This window comes from Alosa pseudoharengus, unplaced genomic scaffold (assembly GCF_046254945.1).
Source record: "Alosa pseudoharengus isolate Yale_2024_CS ecotype anadromous, Long Island Sound unplaced genomic scaffold, YU_APseudo_1.1 YU_APseudo_1.1_scf_3, whole genome shotgun sequence".
Classification (NCBI taxonomy): domain Eukaryota; kingdom Metazoa; phylum Chordata; class Actinopteri; order Clupeiformes; family Clupeidae; genus Alosa; species Alosa pseudoharengus.
This window is the reverse complement of record NW_027468718.1, coordinates 34,430,631-34,455,160: the sequence shown is the minus strand read 5'-3', so window position 1 is coordinate 34,455,160 and position 24,530 is coordinate 34,430,631. Positions and strand designations below refer to the sequence as shown.

General features: G+C 43.6%; 2 protein-coding genes across 5 annotated transcripts; both read right to left on the bottom strand.

Annotated features, from left to right (window-relative positions):
* On the bottom strand, nucleotides 1-18,318 carry dnajb2 (DnaJ heat shock protein family (Hsp40) member B2). 4 transcript variants are annotated; one of them, XM_076264129.1, is made up of 12 exons: nucleotides 18,033-18,318; nucleotides 17,308-17,394; nucleotides 14,233-14,342; nucleotides 13,732-13,785; nucleotides 13,260-13,376; nucleotides 11,970-12,059; nucleotides 11,110-11,236; nucleotides 10,392-10,462; nucleotides 8,625-8,927; nucleotides 4,452-4,528; nucleotides 2,342-2,393; nucleotides 1,005-1,140 (listed from the first exon to the last, which is right to left on the bottom strand). In XM_076264129.1, the coding sequence occupies exons 2-11, from the start codon at nucleotides 17,370-17,372 to the stop codon at nucleotides 2,343-2,345; spliced, it is 1,065 nt and encodes a 354-aa protein (XP_076120244.1). In that variant the 5' UTR covers nucleotides 17,373-17,394; nucleotides 18,033-18,318; the 3' UTR covers nucleotides 1,005-1,140; nucleotide 2,342. The 4 variants fall into 4 exon arrangements, with proteins under 4 accessions (XP_076120243.1, XP_076120245.1, XP_076120244.1 ...); XM_076264128.1 differs by lacking the exon at nucleotides 2,342-2,393 and having other exon boundaries at nucleotides 1-1,140; XM_076264131.1 differs by lacking the exon at nucleotides 4,452-4,528.
* A 696-nt stretch (nucleotides 18,319-19,014) lies between these two features.
* LOC143100714 (tubulin alpha chain) lies at nucleotides 19,015-23,202 on the bottom strand. Its single transcript, XM_076264127.1, has 4 exons — nucleotides 23,103-23,202; nucleotides 21,099-21,321; nucleotides 20,346-20,494; nucleotides 19,015-20,157 (listed from the first exon to the last, which is right to left on the bottom strand). The coding sequence occupies exons 1-4, from the start codon at nucleotides 23,103-23,105 to the stop codon at nucleotides 19,180-19,182; spliced, it is 1,353 nt and encodes a 450-aa protein (XP_076120242.1). The 5' UTR covers nucleotides 23,106-23,202; the 3' UTR covers nucleotides 19,015-19,179.
* Between the last annotated feature and the right edge of the window lie 1,328 nt (nucleotides 23,203-24,530).

The window sequence follows — 24,530 nt, the reverse complement described above, 5'->3', positions numbered from 1 at the left end:
ACAATGCTGAGCTTGTTTTGATAGCTGAAAGGGCCGAGTGTGAAAACACCCTCACATAAGGTTTCTTACTGCCATGCTAGTCAGTTTGTGAAGAAGTGTGGATATGTGTGTGTTACATTCATTCATGTTACATTAGTGTTTCTAGTTGCACTTTTGCGTAATTGTGTCAGTGGGTGTGTGCTTTGTGTGTGTGTGTGTTTTTTTTGTCAGCTTTGAGTCCTTTAGGGCCACATGGCATTAAAACTCGAACAAAGCCCTTTTGTCGATGTATCCTGAATAACACGTTTGAAATGGTGGTTCTTTTCTTGATCAATAGTGCCCAGTGATGGAGGGCTTCTGTTGAAAATATGAAAGGAATCCTTTGACACTTGAAAGTTCTGTTTCTCTATGACAAAAGGTTCTTTGTAGAGAAAGCTTCATGAGGGACTCAGCTCAGCTTTTGATATTAGTTATATTTCTCACAAGGCATCCGAGTGAGCTTAAGGGGTGGACAAAGGAAAACGCTAATGTTACGGATGGCTGTCTAAATTATTAAAAACCAAACTAAAGTTTAGTGAAAATCTCAGATATCAAATAAAAGATGGCAAAAAGACAGAAGGAGCAAAAATGTCTTCAGTTGCATTTTCAGAAATGTCTTTACTCCAGGTGTTCCAATCACTTCCAAAAACAGAGGTCAGCCATACCTGGGCCTTACCTGGCCCTAATCCACCTCTGATTCCTTTACATGTTCTCGTTAACAAAATACTCTGTCAGTAGTGCTCCAGTCAGACCATTGTATGGATAAGACACTTCACGTGTGATTTAATGGTATATTATAAATAACAGTAACTATTGGTGATGCACGTCTTTCTTTAAAATATAACATTTCCATTCTATAACATTAGAAAGCCTACAAAATAGAACTAACAAGGAAATCCAGTCTTTCTTTGGCCTATGTACACATTCCCAGACAGACAGACAGACAGACAAAAACAGACATCCTCTTTCTTAGCACATTCTCCATACTACACATTGACCTTGGTTGTATTTTCGTTTGGTAGATTCTTGGTAGAGTTTGTTTGTTTGATGTTGTTGTTGTTTAGGGAGTGAGATGAGCAGGCAAGCCAGTTGAGTGAGGGTAGTGCGCTGCAGAGTTGCTACCTGGAGACAGGGAGGAAGCCAAGGGTTAGTGAACTCGGCTCACGGCCAGTGAGCCTTAAAGTCTGTCCACTCCACTCATAACACAACCCGCAGAAATAATCTTAAGGGCTAATATGATTTTTAGCAGCTAACAGTGAGCTTAATGTCCCTGTATTGCAGAAGTGTGAATAGAATAGCCTAGCTATAGTGGTACCACTACCACACGTAGAAGCGCCTTTACATGGACCTATTTCGGAGAGCTAATTTCTCTGTGTATCTCCTCAGAGCTTTTAGGCTAGTTCTCTGAACTCTTCAGGTTAGAACTGACTCAAACAGCTCTTACTTTGGCACAACACCTAATCAAGGCTAGTCCATTCTAGAGCTGTGCCACATTGTATTGTATATTGTGATAATTCCTCATGATAAGAATGTGATATATTGTGATATTGATTATAGTGTTGCATAATGATGTTTGTGAGTACATTTTATGTTTATGTATCATTTATATAGGACTTTAAATTTTACATAATTAAAAATGTAGTCTAGTTAGTTCATTTATATGCACAATTTGTCATTGAATTGGCAGAAGATATATCGTGCTATTGTGATATACAGTATAATACAGTATATCATAATGGGGACATGACATAACCTGTAGGCTAAATTGTGATATCGCACAGTCCAAGTCCAATCAAGAGTTATCCACTGGACCATGGTATTCAGGGCGTATGTACTGGTATTATGTTTGGTTAAGGGTTAACCCAGTGAGCGAGTACACCTGCCCCTAGCTCTAGCTAACACAGGATCTGGGCAGGGTCAGGTGTGGCAAGTGCCGGATCTGCCAGATCAGGATTAGGGCCAAATTTGGATCATACTGTATACAGGGGGCTCTTCCTCTGCAGACTGTGAGGGCTCTGGAGGGGGGGGTCAAACATTCAGTAACTCAACTCTAACCCCAGAGCATGAGAGGAGGGGAGGAGGGGTTCACACACTGGAAAGCAAGAGAATGAGAGAAAAGAAAGACAGGATGAAAGAGTGAGAGAGAGAGAAAGAAAGAGAGACATGAAAGGGGGGAAGAGAAAGAAGATGGGGGGAGAGATAAGAAAGGGAAGGGGAGAGAGGGGAGAAGAGAGACAGAGAAACAAAGAAAGACAGAAACAAACAAAGAAAGAAAATGAAGAGATGAGAGGGGGCTGATTGTTTTTTTAGCACAGGGCATTACCTCAAGAGTCAGGCAGTGGGCAGTCAGCCTGTGAAGGCCTGGAAGTCAGAGTCTGAAAGAGCAGAAGGAGTGAGACAGATGAGGAAGGAACGGAAGTTACACACACACACACACACACATACACAGAGACAGACAGACATAGATACATACACCACCCCTATTCAACCCACCTCCTAACAGCGAGACATACAAATAGAGAGAACAAACACACACAAACACACACACACATACACACACAAACACACACACACACACAAACAAACACACACACACACACACACACTGAAAGGTGCAGCAAGACATGCTGCATACAATAGCAGTAGCGACGTTTCCACCCATCAGTAGACCACATGGTAACCAAGAGACAGATACAGAAAGAAGGGAGAACATGGAAAACTAAGCAAAAGTATTTTGGGGGAATGAAAGATGAGGAAAGCAGCATGAGCGACAGCCTGAGTGGAGAGGAGGGTGTGTGGACAGACCGGAGACTAGCCTGGACAGACCGGAGACTAGCCTGGACAGACCGGAGATTAGCCTGGACAGACCAGAGACTAGCCTGGACAGTTAGGCACACACAAGCAGGAGGCAGGGCAGGCAAGGAGTAAGGGGTAGAACTGTAATGTGGGAAGAGAGGGAGAGAGAAACAGAGAGAGAGAAGGAATCAAATTGAGGGAGTAAGAGCAAGAGGGAGAGAGAGGAAGAGAAAGAAAGTGAGCTCAGCTTCATCTTCTTCCTGAGTGCTTGAGTGAGCCACAGATCAGACCTAATGCAGTGAGCTCATTAGCCTTTTAAATCATTAAAGGTACACTATGTAGTTTCAGGTATTTTTGGCGACTATAGCGCTCCCTCCAGTGTCATGATATATGTATATTTTACTCTGCTGTTGTAAATATCAAACTTCTCATGACTTATCCCCCCTGTACACATTGAAAATGTTTTTGTTATGGAGGTGAAGGATTAACAAGAGGCAAAAACTCCAATATCTCCAAAGAGTTATATCTACTAACAAGGTAATGTTTCATGATTCTCGCGGGATTTGTTCGGCCACCGTTCTTGCATGTTGCAGTTGCATGGCTAGTTTTCTCGGTAGCGACTCACTACGTCTATGCTGTATAGCTATGGTAGGTGAACAATTTGCCTATTACAAGTTCATTTACCATCAAATTGGCTTCATAAAGTTGTATTAAAGTTAAAATATCTTGCATAGTGTACCTTTAAGGCATCAGCATCCACCACAAACTGAACTGCAGACATAGCCCCAAAACAATTCCAGACAGTAGCCCCAAAACTGAATTGCAGACAGTAGCCCCAAAACTGAATTGCAGACAGTAGCCCCAAAACTGAATTGCAGAGTAGCCCCAAAGCTGAATTACAGAGTAGCCACAAACTGAATTGCAGCATCCAGTAGGCTTAATGCTCACACATAGCTGGGTCTGAAGAGAACACTTAACATCCTGGTATTTTCAAGAAATCTTTTTGCAGGAAACAGAAAAAGCCTCGTGCTGACTCAGAGGTGATGTCCTCAAACACATATCGACATCATCTTATAGCATCCTATATCCTCACTAAGCTGGTTAATTAATTGATAGAACAATGCATTTTCATTGTACTACTGTATGGTGTTTTAGCTTAATAACATGCAGCCTACTCACATAGCACATTTATTATTACCTGCACATCATAGTTTATTATTGATTGTATTACACTAAATAACTAATTAAGTTTAAAATCACTTACTTGGACTGACCTGACACTATATATTTTACAAAAGAAAAAAAAGAGAACAGCCTCGCCACCAACCACAAACGTCAAAACAAAATGACATTTAGATGAATAACTTATTTGGTTTGATAAGGGTTATGTTAGCTTAGAAACCTCAGCCAGGGTTAATAATTGGTTCCTGCATTTTTTTGCGTTCGGGCCCATGACGTCTGTTGATTAGAACCTTTGTGATGATGGATGACATTAGTATCGTGATGGGCAGGCAGTGTGCAAGGTCTTAGGTGTGCTTTATATGAAATCAATGTGTCTGTTTAGAGAGTGATTTTATCTGGAGATAAAAAAGATGGATTTCTGTGCTGTACATCTGGAATAAGAGTAGATCCCAAACCTGATCATGGTTAGAGCTGGATTTTATTGTGCCTGTTGACATGTCATCATAGCATAGGTTATGCTCTTGACAATCTCCTTGGAAATAATAATAAAAAAGAAACCAAAAAAAAAAAACATTCAGAGAGTACAAAATATATATACGATAACAGGAGACATTTTATATCAATATCAAGTTACAATAGTGTACAGCATTTTGCAGTGCAATCCTTCTGAGCAGTTACTCTTGCCTCTTTTCTGAACGTGACTCAAGAAAAAAAAGTGTGTGTACAGATAACATTAGTCCCCATGTAAATAGTCAATTAGAGACCATAAATGTCTTCTGCCTCTGCTAAAGCCGGGTGACAATGAGTGTCAACAGTTCTAACGTATCTTGAGAAGGGTTCTGACAAGTTCTGGAAGCAGTGGCAAGAGACTGTCGGTATGATGTCATCAGTGTGGTGGGTTATACTATGGATGACGTATATACATTGTTTAGTATTTAACAGCCTGCTTACACAGCTAATAAAAAAGCACCTTGGTCTTTTCCTGACCAGTTTTCCCCTAAGCCCACCAGTCACCTCCCTCTGTTTGTTTACTTTGCGTCACCGCGGCTACAGATACTAGAATGGAGCCCATCTATGGACCCAAGCAGAGCCTTAAGGCCCATTCACACTAAGAACGATAACGATAACATTAACGATAACTATAACCATAACGATAAAAGCGTTCACACTGAACGATAAACAAAGTCTCTCCTTGTGTTAATGAATGTGACGGCTAAAAGTCGATGGGTTCTGATTGGCTATTAGCATTTTGTAAAAAAAAATCGCTCTGAAAGTGATCCCCAATGTCGTGTCGTTATCGTTATAGTTTATGTGTGAACGTCGTCATTCATATTAACGAGAACAATATTTATTTATAGTTATCGTTATCGCTCTTGGTGTGAATGGGCCTTTATACAGTAGATAGATCTATCTATAAGGCTCTGGACCCAAGGAACAGTCACCATGGAACAGTCACCACGGAACAGTCACCACAGAATAGTCACCACGGCTCCTTATAAAACACTTGGCAGATCAACACAGCATTGTTGATTGATAAGTATTTGGCACTTTTTGATACAACCAGTGGTCTGTAATCAATGCATCCTCTAATCTCACACACACTCACACACACACACACACACACACACCAACACAAAAACAGCATCAACATGTACAGTACCTGTTGATGCTATTGCTAATCCTTCTTTTGTATGAATAAATATGTCAGCATGACCAAGCAAAACATAGCAACTCATTTCACATAACTTCAAAATAAAGTACCAGCAGCCCATAGTGAACGTCCCTTAATATTTCAAAGCATATTTAAAATGTTATTGAAATGTGTGTTCATAACCACTGATTAACTGCTTTGCTTGTGATTATTATAGCAAATAAGAAATGTTTCCCTAATCAATTTCCTTAATTCTTCAGTGTTGACATCTATTAGCAAGGGCCCGAGATACAAGGCTGTTCTTAAGGCCCAACAGGAAACAATGATAGTATCGCAGTCTTGAGAAATTCCCCACATCCTATAAAAGAGACTGGCAGACTATATTCCACTGGCACAGCTCAGGCGAGAAAAGACTCCTCATGCACAGAAGTGAGCCGAGCACTGGGACGAAAATAGCCGCACACAATCACTGTTAGGAGGCCGATGGGCTGTGTCCAGTCGGACCATCTCAACAAGGCAACAAAACAGTAGTGCACAAAAGAACAGGAAACACATACACAGACACACACACACATGAACACGCAAAACACACACACACACACAGGCGTGCGCGCACACACACACACACACACACACAGGCGTGCACACACACACACACACACACACACACACACACACACACACACACACACACACACACACACACACACACACACACACACACACACACAGTTCATTCCCTTTATTGTAGTATCCTGTTGCAAAACATTTCCTTCACTGTCAGTAAACAGGTCAGTTACAATTATCTTATTACTGATGTACATATAGGTATTTCTGAAAGGTCCCTAGATTTGGCTTTACAATACTCTTCTGTCCAAATAACTATATACTGGCTTATATTGCTTCAATGAAAACATTATTTTCTTTCTTTCACATTATAGCATAATCAGCTCCCAAAAAGACCAAAACACACAGGTCAAAACACAAAACCTGCCATCTGCTGGTTGTCCCTGAGAACAGGGAACTGGTATATAGATAATGTTAATCTGTTGAACTACCTGCAGTGATTCATAATTACCAGCCCAATTAGCCATTAGTCTGGGAACACAATCATGTAAACAGAAGTTTCCTATAACTCTTTATCAAAGGAAAGGCTCCTGGTTTGGCACCGGCGGCTGCCATGCTTGCCAACCTAAATTAGATAATGCAGCAGTGGTACCACTACCAGACAGGTGGCATTCCCTATCCACACCACAGGCATCAGTGGCAGCACCGAGGCCACCTCTGGCAAAGACCAACCCAAAGGCAAAGAGACGCGGCAACACATTGGCACAGATGCTCAGCCCTGGGCAAAGTGACGCGGCAACACATTGGCACAGATGCTCAGCCCTGGGCTGAACTGAAGTGTGCACTGCACTTGAGCGTAGGCTACAGCAGTTAGCTAGTTTCCACTATAATCAATGGGCCCATAATGAGTTACGTTATGTAACAGAGTTACGTAATTACAAAATAAATGTAGTTGTAATCAGTTAGTTACTGATAAAAATGTGTAATTAAATTGATTACATTAACTACCTTTAAACAGATTACATCTGAATGGTTTCTTTTCAGAAAAGAAACTATAAAGCTCATAATATATATAGGATATATAGGAATATAACATTCATAATGTTGCGTGCTATTTTTTTTCGCTATCTAGACAGGCTTAATTAATTTGGCATATATGCTCCAATTTCTAGTATTTCTTAATTGGTTCACTTTTTTAAATGTGTGCTGCCTCTAGTGTGCAAAAAGAAGTAATCATAAATAATCAAAAGTAATAAGTTACATTACTTATTACATTTTAACAGGGTAGCTAGTAATCTGTAACTTATTACATTGATTGAGTGGTCAAATCTGGCAGTGTCTTTCACACATCCATAAGTACAAAAAAAGAAAAGAAAGCCAGACACAGTGTAAAGAAAATCACAGTTTGAACGCAAAGGCTTCTTGTGGGAACTTAATACTAGGAGAAAATAAAATACAATTGGAGAATAGGAAGATTATACAAGGCATGTGGCATGCAACTCCTTGTCATTCTCCTACCAGCAATATCATTCATCTTTGTGCTTTGAAAATAATTTGGAAAATTAAAATATTTCCAAAAATATTTATTGTAGTATTATAGTACTGCTATGCTATTTAGATCTGTGTCCAGCCGAGCAGGGTCAACAGCTACAATCCCACTGGAAACCAAAGCAAAATGCAACACAGTTCTATCTGGTTGCTAACTGATAATGAACTTATTTTGTATGATTGTCTGTGGCCTTGAGATATCTTTGGAAGGGGTCACAATGGTTGAAACATTACTGCTATATAATAAACTAACGAATAGGCATCACAGACTTGCCAGGAAATCCAGCCAAGCTCAACCAATCACTTCTCTAAGGTTCCAATGCAGTGCCTCCCGTTCTGTTGCAGAACCATTAGTGAAAATAGAACATCTACCACTTCTGTCTGTGGGCCCTGTGCATGTGTGTGTGTGTAAATGTGTGTGTGTGTGTGTGTGTGTGTGTGTGTGTGTGTGTAAGTATGTGTGTAAGTGTGGGGGGGGGGGGGATGGGTGGGTTGTGGGGTGTGATCTCAGCAGCTCCCATCTCAGCCTACGACACCACACACCTGCACTTCTTCTTCTTCTGCGGGCTGAGGCTTTTCACCTGCACACCGTTCTGCGCCCACTCCCCCTCCCCCTCCCCCACCACCACCGCGGAGCCTGGGGGGGCACCACCAACTCCACCCCCACCCCCCTCCGACCCCCCCACCGTCACCTGGACAGCCCCGGAGGGCGGGGAGGGGGACCCAGACGGAGTGTTGGTGCCCCCTGTTCCTGGCCCCGCCACCACCACCCTCCCCTCCTTATCCAACTCCACGACAAGCACTGTCTTTTTCTTAAGCCCACCTCCTCCTGACCCCTTGGCCTTGACCCCTTGACCCCCACCTGAGATGAAGTCCTGGGCAGAGGCGGCGGCCCGCTGTTTCGCCTCCATCTCCGACAGGCTGTACGCCAGCGCCATCTGCAGGTCTTCATCGTCCTCGTCCTCGGCGCCGTCGGCAGCGCAGTGGTAGAAGGGGGCGGAGCTGAAGGAGCGCTGGGCGGGGCTTGTCTTGCTGGGCTGCTGCAGGCGCTGATGGTGATTGGTTGTCGCAGTTGACGACGACTGGGAGGAGGACGATGGGGGAGTGATGCCCTCTTGCTCGCGACGACTCAGCTCAAGGGCCAAAGCCATCTCGTCAGCCACACCTGGGGACACAGAGCCAGACCAATGTGTTGGGTCAAAGGTCAAAGAGAAAAATAAATGGGGTCCTTACTCAAGTATACAGTACTGTGTTAAGACAAAGATCCACAGAGTTTGATGTAAACTCTTATTGCTATACTTATACTAAGAAACACATAAAGAAAGATTTATTTTGCATATCTTGAAACTTTTTTCATAAACACTTCAACACACATAATGTAAGAAACAAGTGGTTCAGATTAAAAAAAAATAGCCGACTTGTTCAGTTTGTTGTACAACTTTCTTTGGTCCTGACATTGATAAAGGTGGACAGTTAGCGTGTTTACAGTTGATTCCATTGTTGCAAAGTCTGCTTCCAGGCTCAACTGCCCTTCACTATGGTTGTTATTTACCATTCAGTGAGCATTGATATTGATAATCTACTTACTGAGCCGTCATCTGGGGTTGCATTAAGTAAGGGATAACGGCCGCCGAGGTGTCCTGTTATACGGAATTAATGGACGAGGGCAAGAGGCAAAGAACTTGTTCCTCCGCCCAAGTTCATTAATTCTGTATTACCGGACACCTCGAAGGCCGTTATCCCACTTATTACCCCGATTGCCACTATAGGCAATAGTCATGCCTTTAAAGCACGCAAAGGAAACAAGCGGTTCCACTGAAAAAGAAGCCGACTTGTTCAGTATCTGGTGCAACTTTCGTTGACCCTATAATAGTGATAGCATGGACATTTAGCTTGTTTACAGTTGATTCCATTGTTGCAAAGCTTGCTTCTAGGCTCAACCATCGTCCTACTTTGGTTGTTATAGTAACCGTTCAAAAGCATTGATATGGAATAGTGATTAAACTTTTTTTTTTACCAGATCTACTTCATAGGTGTCCTGTTATTCAGAATTAATAGCCACCCCACCAGCCAATTAGAAAAGAGTATTTCTTCTCTCCGGGTGATAAAATGAGCTAATAACAGGTTTATCATCTAACATACTATTTGAATAAGGAGGCAGGATTCTATATGTACTGCATTATAAATCACTCCTAATGTCATATAATCATAGAACACAGCTCCAGTTAAGACACAACCCTTTCCTATTTACATAATGAATTATGAACTCAATATAAGATTATGCAGCAAGACCCTGTGATAAGTTACTTTCTTCAAGTGGAAAAGCAGCAACTTCACCACTTATACCATTTGACCTTCTGCTGCCCACTTCAGTTTGTGTATACAATTAAATATGTGGATGGAATGTCATTTCTTACGAGCAGCCCACTTACTGCATGACATTATGTATAAACTAGTGTTATATAACACTGCCACATTACAGCTAAAATTATTATTTCACAAAATGTCAACCAGGACACTGGCTGAGATTGCATTTATGTACAGTACATGTTACTGAGTTTGTGACTTTATATGAGAAGTTGAAAGTTTGGAGCAGAAACGTCAGACCGAAGTGGAGGAGTGTAGTTACCGTTGATGAGGATGCTTTTTAAGACCCCGTCCTCCTCGATCTCTGTCCTCTCCTGACCGTTCTCTCTGATCCTGGGAGACAAGGACACCGGCGTGTTTAATGCCAGAGATAACTCAGCAGGGAGAACACTGAATCATTTAAATGCCACCTGAACCATTCTGTTTGCTACTGAAAAACTTCACTTCAGAAAGCACACTCTAAAGAGGATACAACAAACACTATGAACACTTCACCTAATATTTACTTCATAATTTGAAATGAAGATAATATACATCACTGACATGAAAATCACTGCCTGATAAACTGATGTGCACTCGTGACATCTACAAAATAGCAAGAAGCATACAGTTTTAGACCACTGACTACAGACATCCATAGTAATGATTACTGCTGTACATTTGTTGTTACACATACAACATGATACATACACACACACAGACGTTACACACACACACACACACGTACGCACACACACACAGACAATACACACTTACACACACACACACACCGCGTGCACACACACACACAGACGTTTTACACACACATACACACACACACACACACACACACACACACACACACACACACACAGATGTTACACACACACACACACACACACACACACACAGACGTTTCACACACACACACAGACACACACACACACACACACACACTCGCACCACACACACACTTGTCATTTGAGCGTGTGTAAACATACTTTCTGGTGGTGGTGCGCTTGCCGTTGACGATGCGGGTGGAGGTGGAGACTGATTTGAAGTTGCCCACTCCTCCACCTCCCATGTCCATTCCTCCCATCCCTCCCATCGAGAAGGTGGTGAAGTCCACTACACCACAACAAACAAACAAACAAACAATATTATAACAACAATATGTAAATATTATAATATAATAAAATATAAATGTTTTTCATTTCCATAGCCAGTCAGTGTACTCAGTAATAGGGTGGACAGTGGCGAAAACCGAAGTTGATTGCAGGAAATAATTAAATTAAGGTTCATCTGACCTGAACTCTCAGTGAAATAACTCAAAGTATAACGTAAACATGTCATATGATTACATATACCACAATAACTCAATAACTACATAACATTGTTAACTGACACTCAACAATTTTACAATCTTAATTGATTATACAAGTATAATCACATGTAAAAAATAAAGGAATCTTTTAAATATATACTGTATACTGTTTTAAACTTTGAACAGTATAAGCATTCCTGCCTCATGAATGTTGAACTGTATACAAGTCTCCCTTTCTCAACTCGTTGGATGTGTGCTCTCTGGTGATTGTGCCCTTTGGATGTGTGAGCTGTGGTGATTGTGCCCTTTGGATGTGTGAGCTGTGGTGATTGTGCCCTTTGGATGTGTGAGCTGTGGTGATTGTGCCCTTTGGATGTGTGAGCTGTGGTGATTGGGCCCTTTGGATGTGTGGTCTCTGGTGGTTGGGCCATTTGGATGTGTGGTCTCTGGTGGTTGTCAGGTGATTGGGCCATTTGGATGTGTGGTCTCAGGTGATTGGGCCCTTTGGATGTGTGAGCTGTGGTGATTGGTTCTGACCTCCAGCTGAGGGGAAGGAGAAGAATCGGTTGGGGGCTGCCCTGTGGTGGGTGTGGTAGCCGCGGTGCATCCCTCCGAAAGGGAAGTCATCTGGAGGAGGAGAAAAGGGCAGCAGAATTGAATTAGTTCATTAGTGTTTCTAAAGGGAAGGATGCAGAACATAGTTAGTGCTTTTTGTTTTTCAATGACTGTAAAAGCATTGACAGCATACACTCAGTCACACTCGGTTCTGGGCAGAACCTGGCCAATTCTCTGTTAATTACGCATGCTCTGGCTCCAAGAAGCACTTATTGGCAATTTTGCCGATTATGCCAGTATGGCCGATGATCGCGTTTTTCACAGTCATGGCTTTTTTTACTATAACAGAATGGACAGTTCGAAGAAATCCAGATTTGACTACTTTTACAGTAAAGGGCCGTTCACACCAAGAACTAGAACGATAATGACAATGAAATATTGTTCTAGCTAATATGAATGACGTCGGCCACACATAAACTATAAATATAAAGACATGAAGAACAATATTGTTGTGGATCACTTTCAGAACAATTTTGAGAACTATTTTTGAGATAAAAAGCTGACAGCCACTCAAAATCCATCAAAATTTAACCATCACATTCATCAACATGAGAAGATACTTTCCTTATCGTTGGTCAGTGTGGATGCTTTATCGTTACAGTTATAAGTAAGTATAGTATGTATATATACTCTTTTGATCCCGTGAGGGAAATTTGGTCTCTGCATTTATCCCAATCCATGAATTAGTGAAACACACTCAGCACACAGTGAACACACAGTGAGGTGAAGCACACACTAATCCCGGCACAGTGAGCTGCCTGCAACAACAGCGGCGCTCGGCTAATAGTTATCTTTATAGTTATCGTTCCTGGTGTGCACGGGCCTTAAGATTATAGTTCTTCAAGTGAAATGTTCGTTTACAGCAGAGCCATATAGTGAGATATGTCTCTATTTTACAGGGGTGTTAGTTAAACTTTACATTGGTGAAGTAATGTAACTACTGAGCTTGCTCTCATAGATCCTTCTAGCACATATAGATTTGGATTGTTCCACAAGGGCCAAAGGTTAAACTACAAAAGTAAAAGTTCAAAAAATCAGTGGATCAGTAATTTAAGACTGTACACAGTAATACAACTGACACAACAGAGTAAAAAAACTGTCTGATAGTGGAAGCTGATCTGATTTCCATCAAAGCGCTAACAAACGTTTTTTTACTAGAAAAAGGGACGTGAATGTTGCTCTCTGCAGAGAGCACTCTGATCAGTCACTCACCGAAGAAGTCGGCAAAGGGATCCTGGCCTCCGAAGAACTCTCGGAAGACCTCGTCTGGGCTTCGGAATGTGAAGGTGAATCCTGGGAAGTCTCCAGGTGTTGATGGCCCACTAGAGCCTAAGCCAGAGAGACATGACAAGCAAGACAATAAGTCAAAAATGTGATGAAAAACAACAGCAGCAGCAGCCTAGGTTCATTCTGCTCAGTGTTGTTTGGGTATTCTCCCGTATAGATTCTAAGATAAGATACTGTCAAAAGTGTGAAAGGTTTGATGTGATGCAACAAAAACAGTATGCAGCAAATGGCCCATTGGAGTATTCTGACATACTCTTGAAAGACTTAAGAAACATTTCAAGCTCTAGACCACATCCTAGAACAACACGTCAAAAGAGTTCACAACAGAAATGGCAAAACACAAATCTGAAATGATTCCAGAACATAGAGTACAGGTGAGACGACAGGCTCATCTTACCTGAACTGTGTACTCCCTCTTTACCATACGTGTCATAGGACTCTCTTTTACTTCCTGCAGCAAAAGAACGACAATGAGAGAGACCATAGGTGAGAGAAACCTGATATAATTTAAACATGTGATAATCAGTTTCAGAGTAACAAGAGCCATAGATTTGAATGTCACAGAATTACAATAGCCTACAAAGCTAATCAGCAGATTGAAATTGAAAGTGAATGTAACCTTGTGAAGGCCGGCAAGCATTTGTGTAAAAAAATTGGAGGCAAATTAGAATCACCCTCCAAAAGATTCATTGCTTCTGTCACTTGTAAGTTGTTCTAAACTCTGAGGAAAATGGCTAACGTGTTACTGAGGTCATAATTATAGATGATGCAGCAGCAGCAGAAGAAAACAAAGAAGAGGAAGAAGAAGAGAAGAGGAAGAATAAAAAGTTTGATGATGGTGATGATGATGGTGATGATAATTATGATGATGGTGATGATGATGATAAATGTGACATACTGTCAGAGAGGACTTCATAGGCCTCAGCGATCTCCTTAAACTTTCTCTCCGCCTCTTCTTTGCTGTCTGGGTTCTTGTCTGGGTGCCATCGCAAGGCCTGCTTCCTATACCTACAGAGCAAACACAATGTTTAATGGGTGCACTGTATAAAGTTCCGGATGTGTCATGATGTTCTGGTAAACAACTCATCAGAGAGAGAGGGGGAAAAAGTCCGCAACACCAGTATATGCTCCCAAGTTATAGTTTATTTACCGTGACGTTTCGGGCCAACTCAAGCCCTTCATCAGACGTGAGTCAACAATCCAAAGACACCCATATATGTACAATTAAGTGATCACATGATCACACAGTGGTGTTACACAGGCAAGTAATTATCCAATCACAGCAATAGCCAATACATGTTCAGTAATGCAGTGCATACATACATCCATACACATACATACATTTTCCAGAAACACCTACATACACTATATACAAAAATTACAGGAATCCAACAACTACAAAAAACATGACCTTGTGCAAAATAGTGCAAAATGTGCAAATTGGCATCCATTGTCAAAATGTGCAAATTAGCATGTCGGCATTAAACTCATGTTCACTTATAGTAGCTGTCCATAAAATAAGCAAGTATACACAAACCCCTACCACATAAAAGGCACTATAACGAGTACATCCATCAATGTTGTCTATATGCTACGATGCCCATGCGGATTGGCTTATATAGGAAAAACCACTAGACCTCTGAAAACGAGGATCTCTGAACATAGATCCAATATCCGTCTCCATGACATTAGAAGTCCAGTAGCACTTCATTTCACACAGGCCTCACACAATGTCTCGTCCTTAAGATATACAGGAATTGAACTGATCAAACCACCCAGTCGGGGAGGGGATGTTAATGCATTACTTCTTAAGAGGGAGGCATATTGGATATATACATTAGACACACTGTCACCACGCGGCCTCAATGAGGACTTCGATCTTAGGCTTTTCCTGTAGCATGGGCCCCATGTTGCACAGTCCTGACAAGAGACGCAAATTTGCACAATGTGATAATATATGCCATGCGGCACAATTTTGCACAGACTGTTTTGATATCTAGCTTATGTATACTTACCGCTGACTGTTGTTTGACATATGAGATGTGGAGACATGCTTGTTCTATGGATATGTACTATCAGTGAACATGACATGAGTTCTGATACAGACGTTAACTTGCACAATGTGATAAAGAGTCGCCATTTTGCACATTTTTATGGATATGTACTGTAAGTGAACATGAGATGAGTCCTGATGAGAGATGCTAATTTGCACAATGTGGTGATAGACGCCAATTTGCACAATTTTGCACAGACTGTCTGTATGACATCTAGCTGGTGATTTGTGATATGGGGTTTGTGTATACTTGCTTATTCTATGGACAGCTACTATAAGTGAACATGAGTTTAATGTCGACATGCTAATTTGCACATTTGACAATGGATGCCAATTTGCACATCTTGCACTATTTTGCACAATTTTGCACAGTCTGTTTTGACATCTGACCGTTGTGTATCCTGTGGACAGAGAATGAGGTCATGTTTTTTGTAGTTGTTGGATTCCTGTAATTTTTGTATATAGTGTATGTAGGTGTTTCTGGAAAATGTATGTATGTGTATGGATGTATGTATGCACTGCATTACTGAACATGTATTGGCTATTGCTGTGATTGGATAATTACTTGCCTGTGTAACACCACTGTGTGATCATGTGATCACTTAATTGTACATATATGGGTGTCTTTGGATTGTTGACTCACGTCTGATGAAGGGCTTGAGTTGGCCCGAAACGTCACGGTAAATAAACTATAACTTGGGAGCATATACTGGTGTTGCGGACTTTTTTCCCCTCTCTCTCATCGTAAGTGTTTTGTACAGCACCCAGGATTAGATCGGGATGTGCGTGCGTTTTTTCCTCTTTATACTGTAAACAACTCATCAGAACCACTGTAAAATCACCTCAGTGTCACTGTCCCTCATGTCATTAAACATATCTGGTCTCGAGCTACTAATTGCTAATTCTTTGTCATGCCAGTTGGTCTACTGTAAGTATATCAGAGAACCCAAATTCTGAAATTATTGATTCTGGTGGCGAAATTTTATGATTGCTATTGCTGTGTTCTGAACATTCACTCATTCACTACATAGTGCACTAGGCTATATGGTGCATAACTACATTATATAGTGGTTATTCACTATACAGTGCACTTAGTCTATAGTAAACAGGTGACGATTCTCAACACACCTTATGTATGACATAAGCACACAGAAGGATACACCTTGTAAGGTGTTTGTTTAACACATGCTTAGCCTGACAAGGACATTACAAACACATCTTCCCACAGTCATAACATCATCTGCCTCCCACAGAGAGAAAGAGACAGCCAGCCCTGCCCGCAGTGTCCTGAGACCTGACACCTGGACAACTTGACTCTGGTCCAGGGAGGGCAGATCTGCGGCCATCGGCTCCAAAACACACACAGACAACGCTGACTCATCAATGTTTCAGAGGGATTTGGGCCAAGTTCACCGCATTCTCTTTCTCCATACCCAGACCTAGCTAGCTCTAGCAGCGCAGCAGGGTGCTGCTGGGCTCTGAGTTATGCTTGCTGTTGCTGTTCTAACAAATATGGGGGTGGTAATTTATTGTCAAGGCTATCACTGAATTTTAAAGCAAAAGGGTATCTACAATTTCTGTTAGAGCTATTTGAACATTGTGGTCATATGTTTTACTAAATAGCTGCATTTAATGACAAAAAAAACACTTAATGTGTGTACTGAGGATTGTACATTTCAAACATTTATTATCTTATTATACATCTTCAGTATAGATATATAGAATATAACTTTCATCACCAGTATACTGTTTATAGGCCTACATTAGATACACTGGATGTGTGTGTGTGTGTGTGGGGGGGGGGGGGGGGGGGTGCAACTCCATGGAAGCCTACTACTATAGGGGTTATGGGTACAGCACCCCTCCACACACACACACACACACTGATCACACTCTTATGACACTCTGATAAGGACTTACGCTTTCTTGATGTCATCTGGAGAGGCACTTCTTGACACTCCCAAAATGTCATAGTAATCCACCATGTCTTCGCCCACCTTTGTGCACCTGGTGCAATAAAACAGACAGTGAAACAGAAAGTAAACTACAGCAGACATTTCACAACTGAAACCCCAACTGAGGTCCAGGGGGCACACACAATATTAATGTGGTCATAAATTAAACATGGCTGTGTAACCCCTTTAATTAGGTTGCGTGGTTCCTTATAATAAAATAATTCCACATTGATCAAATTTACTACTGACAAGTAATAACGCATGTGTGTACTTTGCTGGCAGTATTTGTGGCCAACGGGGCGTGTTCGTGAGTTTGTGACAATATAACGGGACCGCTGACACTATGGTACCAAATAGAAGGGAGAACCGATTATAGCAGCCCCGGTATTCCCCTCGAGCCTGGCCGCGCGCCTATCCATGCCTCGAGCTCTCTAGAATCCGGGGACACAATTGCAGCGTTATTTCCAGCGCAAAGTTTGCAATTTGTTTAGGCCATATGCTCTCAACAGCTGCGATTCTTACTCGCTTGCACTCTCACCCATTTTGGGAATTAACTGTAAGTACTTCTCTCCTCGCAGACTATTTATCCCATGCGTATTATTTACAAACAGGTATGTGTGTGTGAGTCATGACGCCATTTGCTTCTAACGTTAGCTAACTCAAATCTTGCTTTCGTGGAGGCTCTGTTACCTTTTTTAGAAGTGCGGCCAGACGAGGAGGTAGCTTCTCAGCCTCCGCTCTCCAAATGGGAATTAATGATTCCGGAAAGTCTCTGGAATGTGTTGCGCGACACTACATAAAAAGAGGAGGTTCTGTAGTAAACAACCTCCTTATCTGCGCAGTACTCCTCGCACTGCCGTCTCTGTGCGGTTCTCTATGACCAGCTCCTGCTGGAGGTTGTCGGCCTGCACGTTGTCATTACTTCGTTGGGCGATTCCCACCCGTCTATATCTGTCCGTGCAGCAGGCTATCAACCTTCGCCCTTCTCTCGTTCGCTCTTGTAGCTAAACGTCATAGTCAGCTGAGCAGGGACGCAAAGGGAAAAAAATAGAACGTCTAGAACATGCCAGTATTTGGATCGTCACTAACTCCGCCCCGTTAGACCAACAGGCACGCACTGAAGTCGGACGCGCACGCAGCTGTGTCGGTGAACTTCGAGACGGCCACTCTTTTTATTTGAATGAAAACAATGCTTCTTAGAGGCCATCTCTCTCGTCCCCCGCTCAATGAATAACTCAAATAAAATGATTTCTAATCTTTCAAGGGAATAAATAAACGATGAGAGCACTAGGCCTACTGTTCCAAGGGCCACTATCAGTGTCATCTTGCCCACTACAGTTGTTGCTAAATGACAAATGGATATGAGCTGCACCAACTGTTACATGTTGTAGTATGCAAAATGATTAGGCCTATGGTACACACCCATGTGCCTACATTCTTGAAAAAAATGAGCTATATCAGCTGTACAGTATGGTGTTAGACAATAGCTTATGACAGTGTTGGACAATGTTTCTGTTAGCCCGTTTTATTAAAGTAGTCTGTAAGAATGACATTGGATATTTTGAGAGATCTAAATGCTTCATTTAAGGAACATTTCATGAGTGCCAATCATATTTTTGTTGTAACCATATCGAAACTACCTTGACACAGACAATCACACACACATTATATCTTCTCTGATATTTGCTCAAATTATTTATTGCAATAACACTGGGAAAGCAAGGGCACGGAATGCAGAAACATCTGTAGTATGAAAGTCAAAATGGCTCCCCTGATGGGCATTTTTAAGGCATCCCTGCTGTTTAGGATGACAAAGCAGGAATCATATGTGGCTTCTTCAGTACTCCTCTCCTTCCTCGTCCTCATCACCCACGCTGTCTGTGCCCACCTCCTCGTAATCCTTCTCCAGGGCGGCCATGTCTTCTCTGGCCTCGGAGAACTCGCCCTCCTCCATGCCCTCCCCCACGTACCAGTGCACGAAGGCGCGCTTGGCGTACATCAGGTCGAACTTGTGGTCCAGACGGGCCCAGGCCTCGGCGATGGCGGTGGTGTTGCTCAGCATGCACACGGCCCTCTGCACCTTGGCCAGGTCTCCACCGGGCACCACAGTGGGGGGCTGGTAGTTGATGCCCACCTTGAAGCCAGTGGGGCACCAGTCCACAAACTGGATGGTGCGTTTGGTCTTGATGGTTGCAATGGCAGAATTGACGTCTTTGGGCACCACGTCGCCACGGTACAGCAGACAGCAGGCCATATATTTGCCGTGACGAGGGTCACACTTCACCATCTGATTGGCTGGTTCAAAGCAGGCGTTTGTGATGTCAGCCACAGACAGCTGCTCGTGGTAGGCCTTCTCAGCAGAGATGACGGGAGCGTAGGTGGCCAGAGGGAAGTGGATACGAGGGTAGGGCACTAAGTTGGTCTGGAACTCCGTCAGGTCCACATTCAGGGCTCCGTCAAACCTGAGGGAGGCCGTTATGGAGGAGACAATCTGGCCAATGAGCCTGTTTAGGTTGGTGTAGCTGGGCCGCTCAATGTCAAGGTTCTTGCGGCAGATGTCGTAGATGGCTTCGTTGTCCACCATGAAGGCACAGTCGGAGTGCTCCAGGGTGGTGTGGGTGGTCAGGATGGAGTTGTAGGGCTCCACCACTGCAGTGGACACCTGGGGAGCTGGATAAATAGCGAACTCCAGCTTGGACTTCTTGCCGTAGTCGACGGAGAGACGCTCCATCAGCAGGGAGGTGAAACCGGAACCGGTGCCCCCACCAAAGCTGTGGAAGATGAGGAAGCCTTGGAGACCTGTGCACTGGTCTGCCTGAAAACACAGAATGACCCGGAGGCTTTTATAACTCCATAGTATGCATATCACCCACCACATCATATTTGGGAAGAATAAAACGACACCAATCCACTCTGCTCAGCTCACTGGTTATGACCTCAGTTAATTTCAGCTGATACAAACACAAAAACACTGAAGTTCATTGAAGATTTTGTATGTCTTACCAGTTTACGAGTCCGGTCAAGCACCAGGTCGATGATCTCCTTGCCGATGGTGTAGTGCCCGCGGGCGTAGTTGTTGGCAGCGTCCTCTTTTCCAGTGATAAGTTGCTCAGGGTGGAACAGCTGGCGATAGGTGCCCGTTCGAACCTCATCTGAGGAACACAGGTGAAAACACACAGGTGTTCAGTGTTCATAGGAAAAATAAGAATTCCTTTGTTCAATGCTGTACTGTGCCATTGATGTAGTATGTATTGCAGCTGCCAGCTTCTTGTCTCTAGTAAATAGGAAAAACACTGAATGTTTTTTTTTGTGAATGAAAATTAGATATGTGCCTCAAATATATACAGTTCAGATGAAAGTGAGTCTGTTGTGTCTTTCCCAGTCAAACCTGTTGTGACATCCTTCATAGGATGGACTCAGGCACAGGCCCAGCCCCATAGAGTCAATAAGAAACATTTGTGTGCAAATATGAGTTATCTGTGGTGGTGCCCTCTAGTGGTAGTGGACGGTACAACCCAAGCTATGAGTCAGTCCTAGAGTGACAGGGCATTTCTGATTTAGCTCACCCTTTCTCTTGAAATTACCTTTTATAAGCATGTGTGTTCCCTTCCTCATAGCCATGGCATTGGTTTTTCTAGCAACATATGATACCCTTCAGCTCAGCCATAACAACAGTTGTCATGAGACATATCATTGTGGTTTTGTGTTGTTTTTGTTTCTTTTTCTTTTCTGTTCTTAAATATGAGTTGGTCATACCAATCACAGTGGGCTCCAGATCTACAAAGATTGCTCGTGGCACGTGTTTCCCGGCTCCCGTCTCGCTGAAGAAGGTATTGAAGGAGTCATCTCCACCTCCGAGGGTCTTATCGCTTGGCATCTGACCATCCGGCTGGATGCCGTGCTCCAGACAGTAAAGCTCCCAGCATGCATTTCCCATCTGGGCCCCGGCTTGGCCGACATGCATAGAAATACACTCACGCTGCACAGAGAAAGGTTACGTAAGCGTTAGCTTTGATGCTAAAGCTAATCATATGCATACATGAGCAGTTCTGCTAATAAATGCTAAATGCTAAACAATAAACATAAACAGTGAACAAAATGAGTATTTGTTTAAAGGTCAAATGCTTGTCGCTGTGCTGGAACGGTATAACACTGCAGAGATCTTTTAAGTTGGAGAATAGGGTGTGGCAGCCTCTCAGTCACATATGGAATTCTGTATCAGGGACTAATTTAGCGCTCTTTCCGCCTAAGCACGTGGTGGGGCCTTTAGGGGAGGACAAAATGACAGGGCCTAGCCCAAGCACTTCCCTGTGGTCACAGCTGAACGTCTCGCCTGGAGTCAAGAACACAATCTTCACCAAATCTATCGACATGACACACATAGTCATCTCGCTCTCTCTCGCTCTCTCTCTCTCTTTCCCTCCCTGTTTCTCAGTACTGTGGAGTTGTGTGTACAGCGGCCTGGGGAAGTGGTGTAACATATTTTGGCCCGAGCTGCCTCTTCCCCTCGTGACCTGGCCTCAGTAGTTGTGTGTGTTTTTATGACTCTGGAGATTTACGCAGCCTTTCACAGAATCCTCACACTGCAGCGGAAGGAGACAGTCTCCCTAGAGGACTGCACCCCCCATCCCTCTCTCTCTCCTCTTCTCCTGCCCTTCCCTTCCTTCTCTTCTTCTCTACTCCTCTCCTCTCCTCCATGCTGCATGCGCTCCTTTGTGTGGCAGTCGGAGATATCTCATCCACGCCTCTCCCAGGCGACACACAAACCCCATTATGCAGCCTCTCTGCTGCCCCGGTCTTCTCCTAACCATGAGGGCATTTACTACCAATGGCCTCCACAAAAGACCTCTTTATATCCACTTTGCAATGACATACATTAGTACACAACACAACAAACACAGGCATCACTGTTTTTTTATGCAGCTGAGGAATGTTTCATATTTTTATGAATTCTTTCCCTCCTCTAGCCGGGTGGAGCGGAGAGGCGCTGGTGGGAGGCTGCCTGCCATGATTTGTTCAAAATTTGCAACGCCGAGGAGAGGAGAGGAGAGAGGAGAGGAGAGGAGAACTGGCTATGAAATCTGTGTCAGACTCTGGCAGCAGGTCCGTGGGCCCTCTCCCTGCTGCAGGTTTTAAGAGACAGACAGAGAGAGGGAGACAGAGAGAGAGGAAGGAAGAGAAATAATGAAAAACAGATAGAGCGTAGCAAGAGAGAGGAGGGGAGACTAAGAGAAGGAGAAAGGGAATGAGAAAAAGATACAGGAGAGAAAAAGAAAAAGAGAGAAAGGGTGGAGAGAGAGAAAAAGAGATTGAGAGAGGGAGAGAGAAAGAGAGAGGGTGAGAGAGAGGGATGGGTTGGGGAGAGCCTCCAGCCACTCCAAATCTCCTGCCCACTCGTAATGCGGCAGATGGAACAGGAAGAGCTGCACAGACGCCTGAGCTCATCGGTTCTCTGCACCACACGCCAGCCTTCTCCACCGCACAGACGAGAAAGAGGAACCCGCCGCAATGCAATCAGAAAACCAGGAGCAGGAAAACAATAGACATGCACCCTCACACACACACACACACACTTTTGTTTTATGAATCTGTTTTTTCTACCTCTCTGCAGTAGCCATAAGTCTCGAATTTCTGTTTGCTTTTTGTCTATCAGAGAGAGCTCTACGAACGAACCCTCGTCTGGAGAGAGAGAGAGAGAGAGAGAGAGAGAATTAAACAAGAATGAACGGGTGCCGGTTTTTGATCTACGTCATCACTCACCATTTTGTAGCTTTTCCTTCGGGCCGACTCGAGGATTCGGAGGCAGAAGGCAGATCTGCTGGCGCTGCTCAGAGGAGGGGTATTTATGCAGGGGAGGGGGGCAGGGGGTGGGGGGTGGGGGGAGCAGGAAGCAGACGAGCACACAGAGGCGGGAGACTGAGGAGGGAGACAGACAACCAGGCAAAGAGGGCAGTCCCTCTGGAGGCAGACGAGGCGAGGCCGAGTGTGTGTGTGTGTGTATGTGTGTGTGTGTGTGTGTGCGTGTGTGTGTGTGTGTGTGTGCGTGTGTGTGTGCGTGTGTGTGTGTGTGTGTGCGTGTGTGTGTGTGTGTGTGTGTGCGTGTGTGTGTCTGTGTCTATGTACGAGTGTGAGTTTGTGTGAATTAGGAATAGACTGCTTTAATTTGTCCAGCACACTTTTAAAACAGGCAGCGTTGTTGTTTAATCTGAAAACTTCCAGAAGGCACTGCTTGTGGAGACGGTATACACACAGAGGGCTTTGGAATCGACCCGCCCGTTTATTGTTTGAGGGGAGGTTTCCCCCGCGGTCTGGGCTGGAATGTCCACATCTCAAGATGGTGTGTGGGGCCACAGCTGTTGCAGTCTCCGTACACACACACACACACACACACACACACACACACACACACACACACACACACACACACACACACACACACACACACTTCCAGAGAGGAGAGAAAACATTCATCAGATTGCACACACGCCTGATCATGCATGACCCTGATAAGTGTACAACCAAAGGTACTTGATTGCTAACTAGCTCCGCTTCAACCCTCTTTGGCACGACTGCTCTCCACTCCCTTTCTCCCTCACTCACTCCACACTCACTTAGAGAATTAACACAGCATTTGTAGACCATGATGCAGGGTGTGCATGTGTGTGTGTGTATGTGTGTGTGAGTCCTTTTCTGTCTTGAGCACAGACAGGCTGCTGTGGTCGATCTGAGAAAAGGCAATGGCTGCTCTCTGTGATTGATTTTTCACGGGCCGAATGCCGTGTCATGGAGGCGAGGCTGACACTGCTCACATTCAGCTATGCCGCGATCTCTGATGAACTCATATAGACAGACAGCTGTGGCGGAGGGAGGACGGGTGAGTGGAGAGGTGGGGGTTGGAGCAGGTGGCCATCTTGTCTTCAGCATTCCAGTATGTATGGGATGCAGAGGGGGGAGGGGAGATCATCATAACACAGGCCGTATCACATTACACTGGCCTTGTGGTTCTCACAGATCTTTTATTTTTTAAATTTAAATGTAGTGCTTCAGTTCAAATGAAAGATTACAGAACAAAGTACACTTATCTGTTCAGAAAGATGTAGGACACATTTAATTCTTTGGCAAGTGAATGACAATATCAACATCATGAAATGAAAAAGGTACTTCGTCAAAATCATGATGTGTAATTAA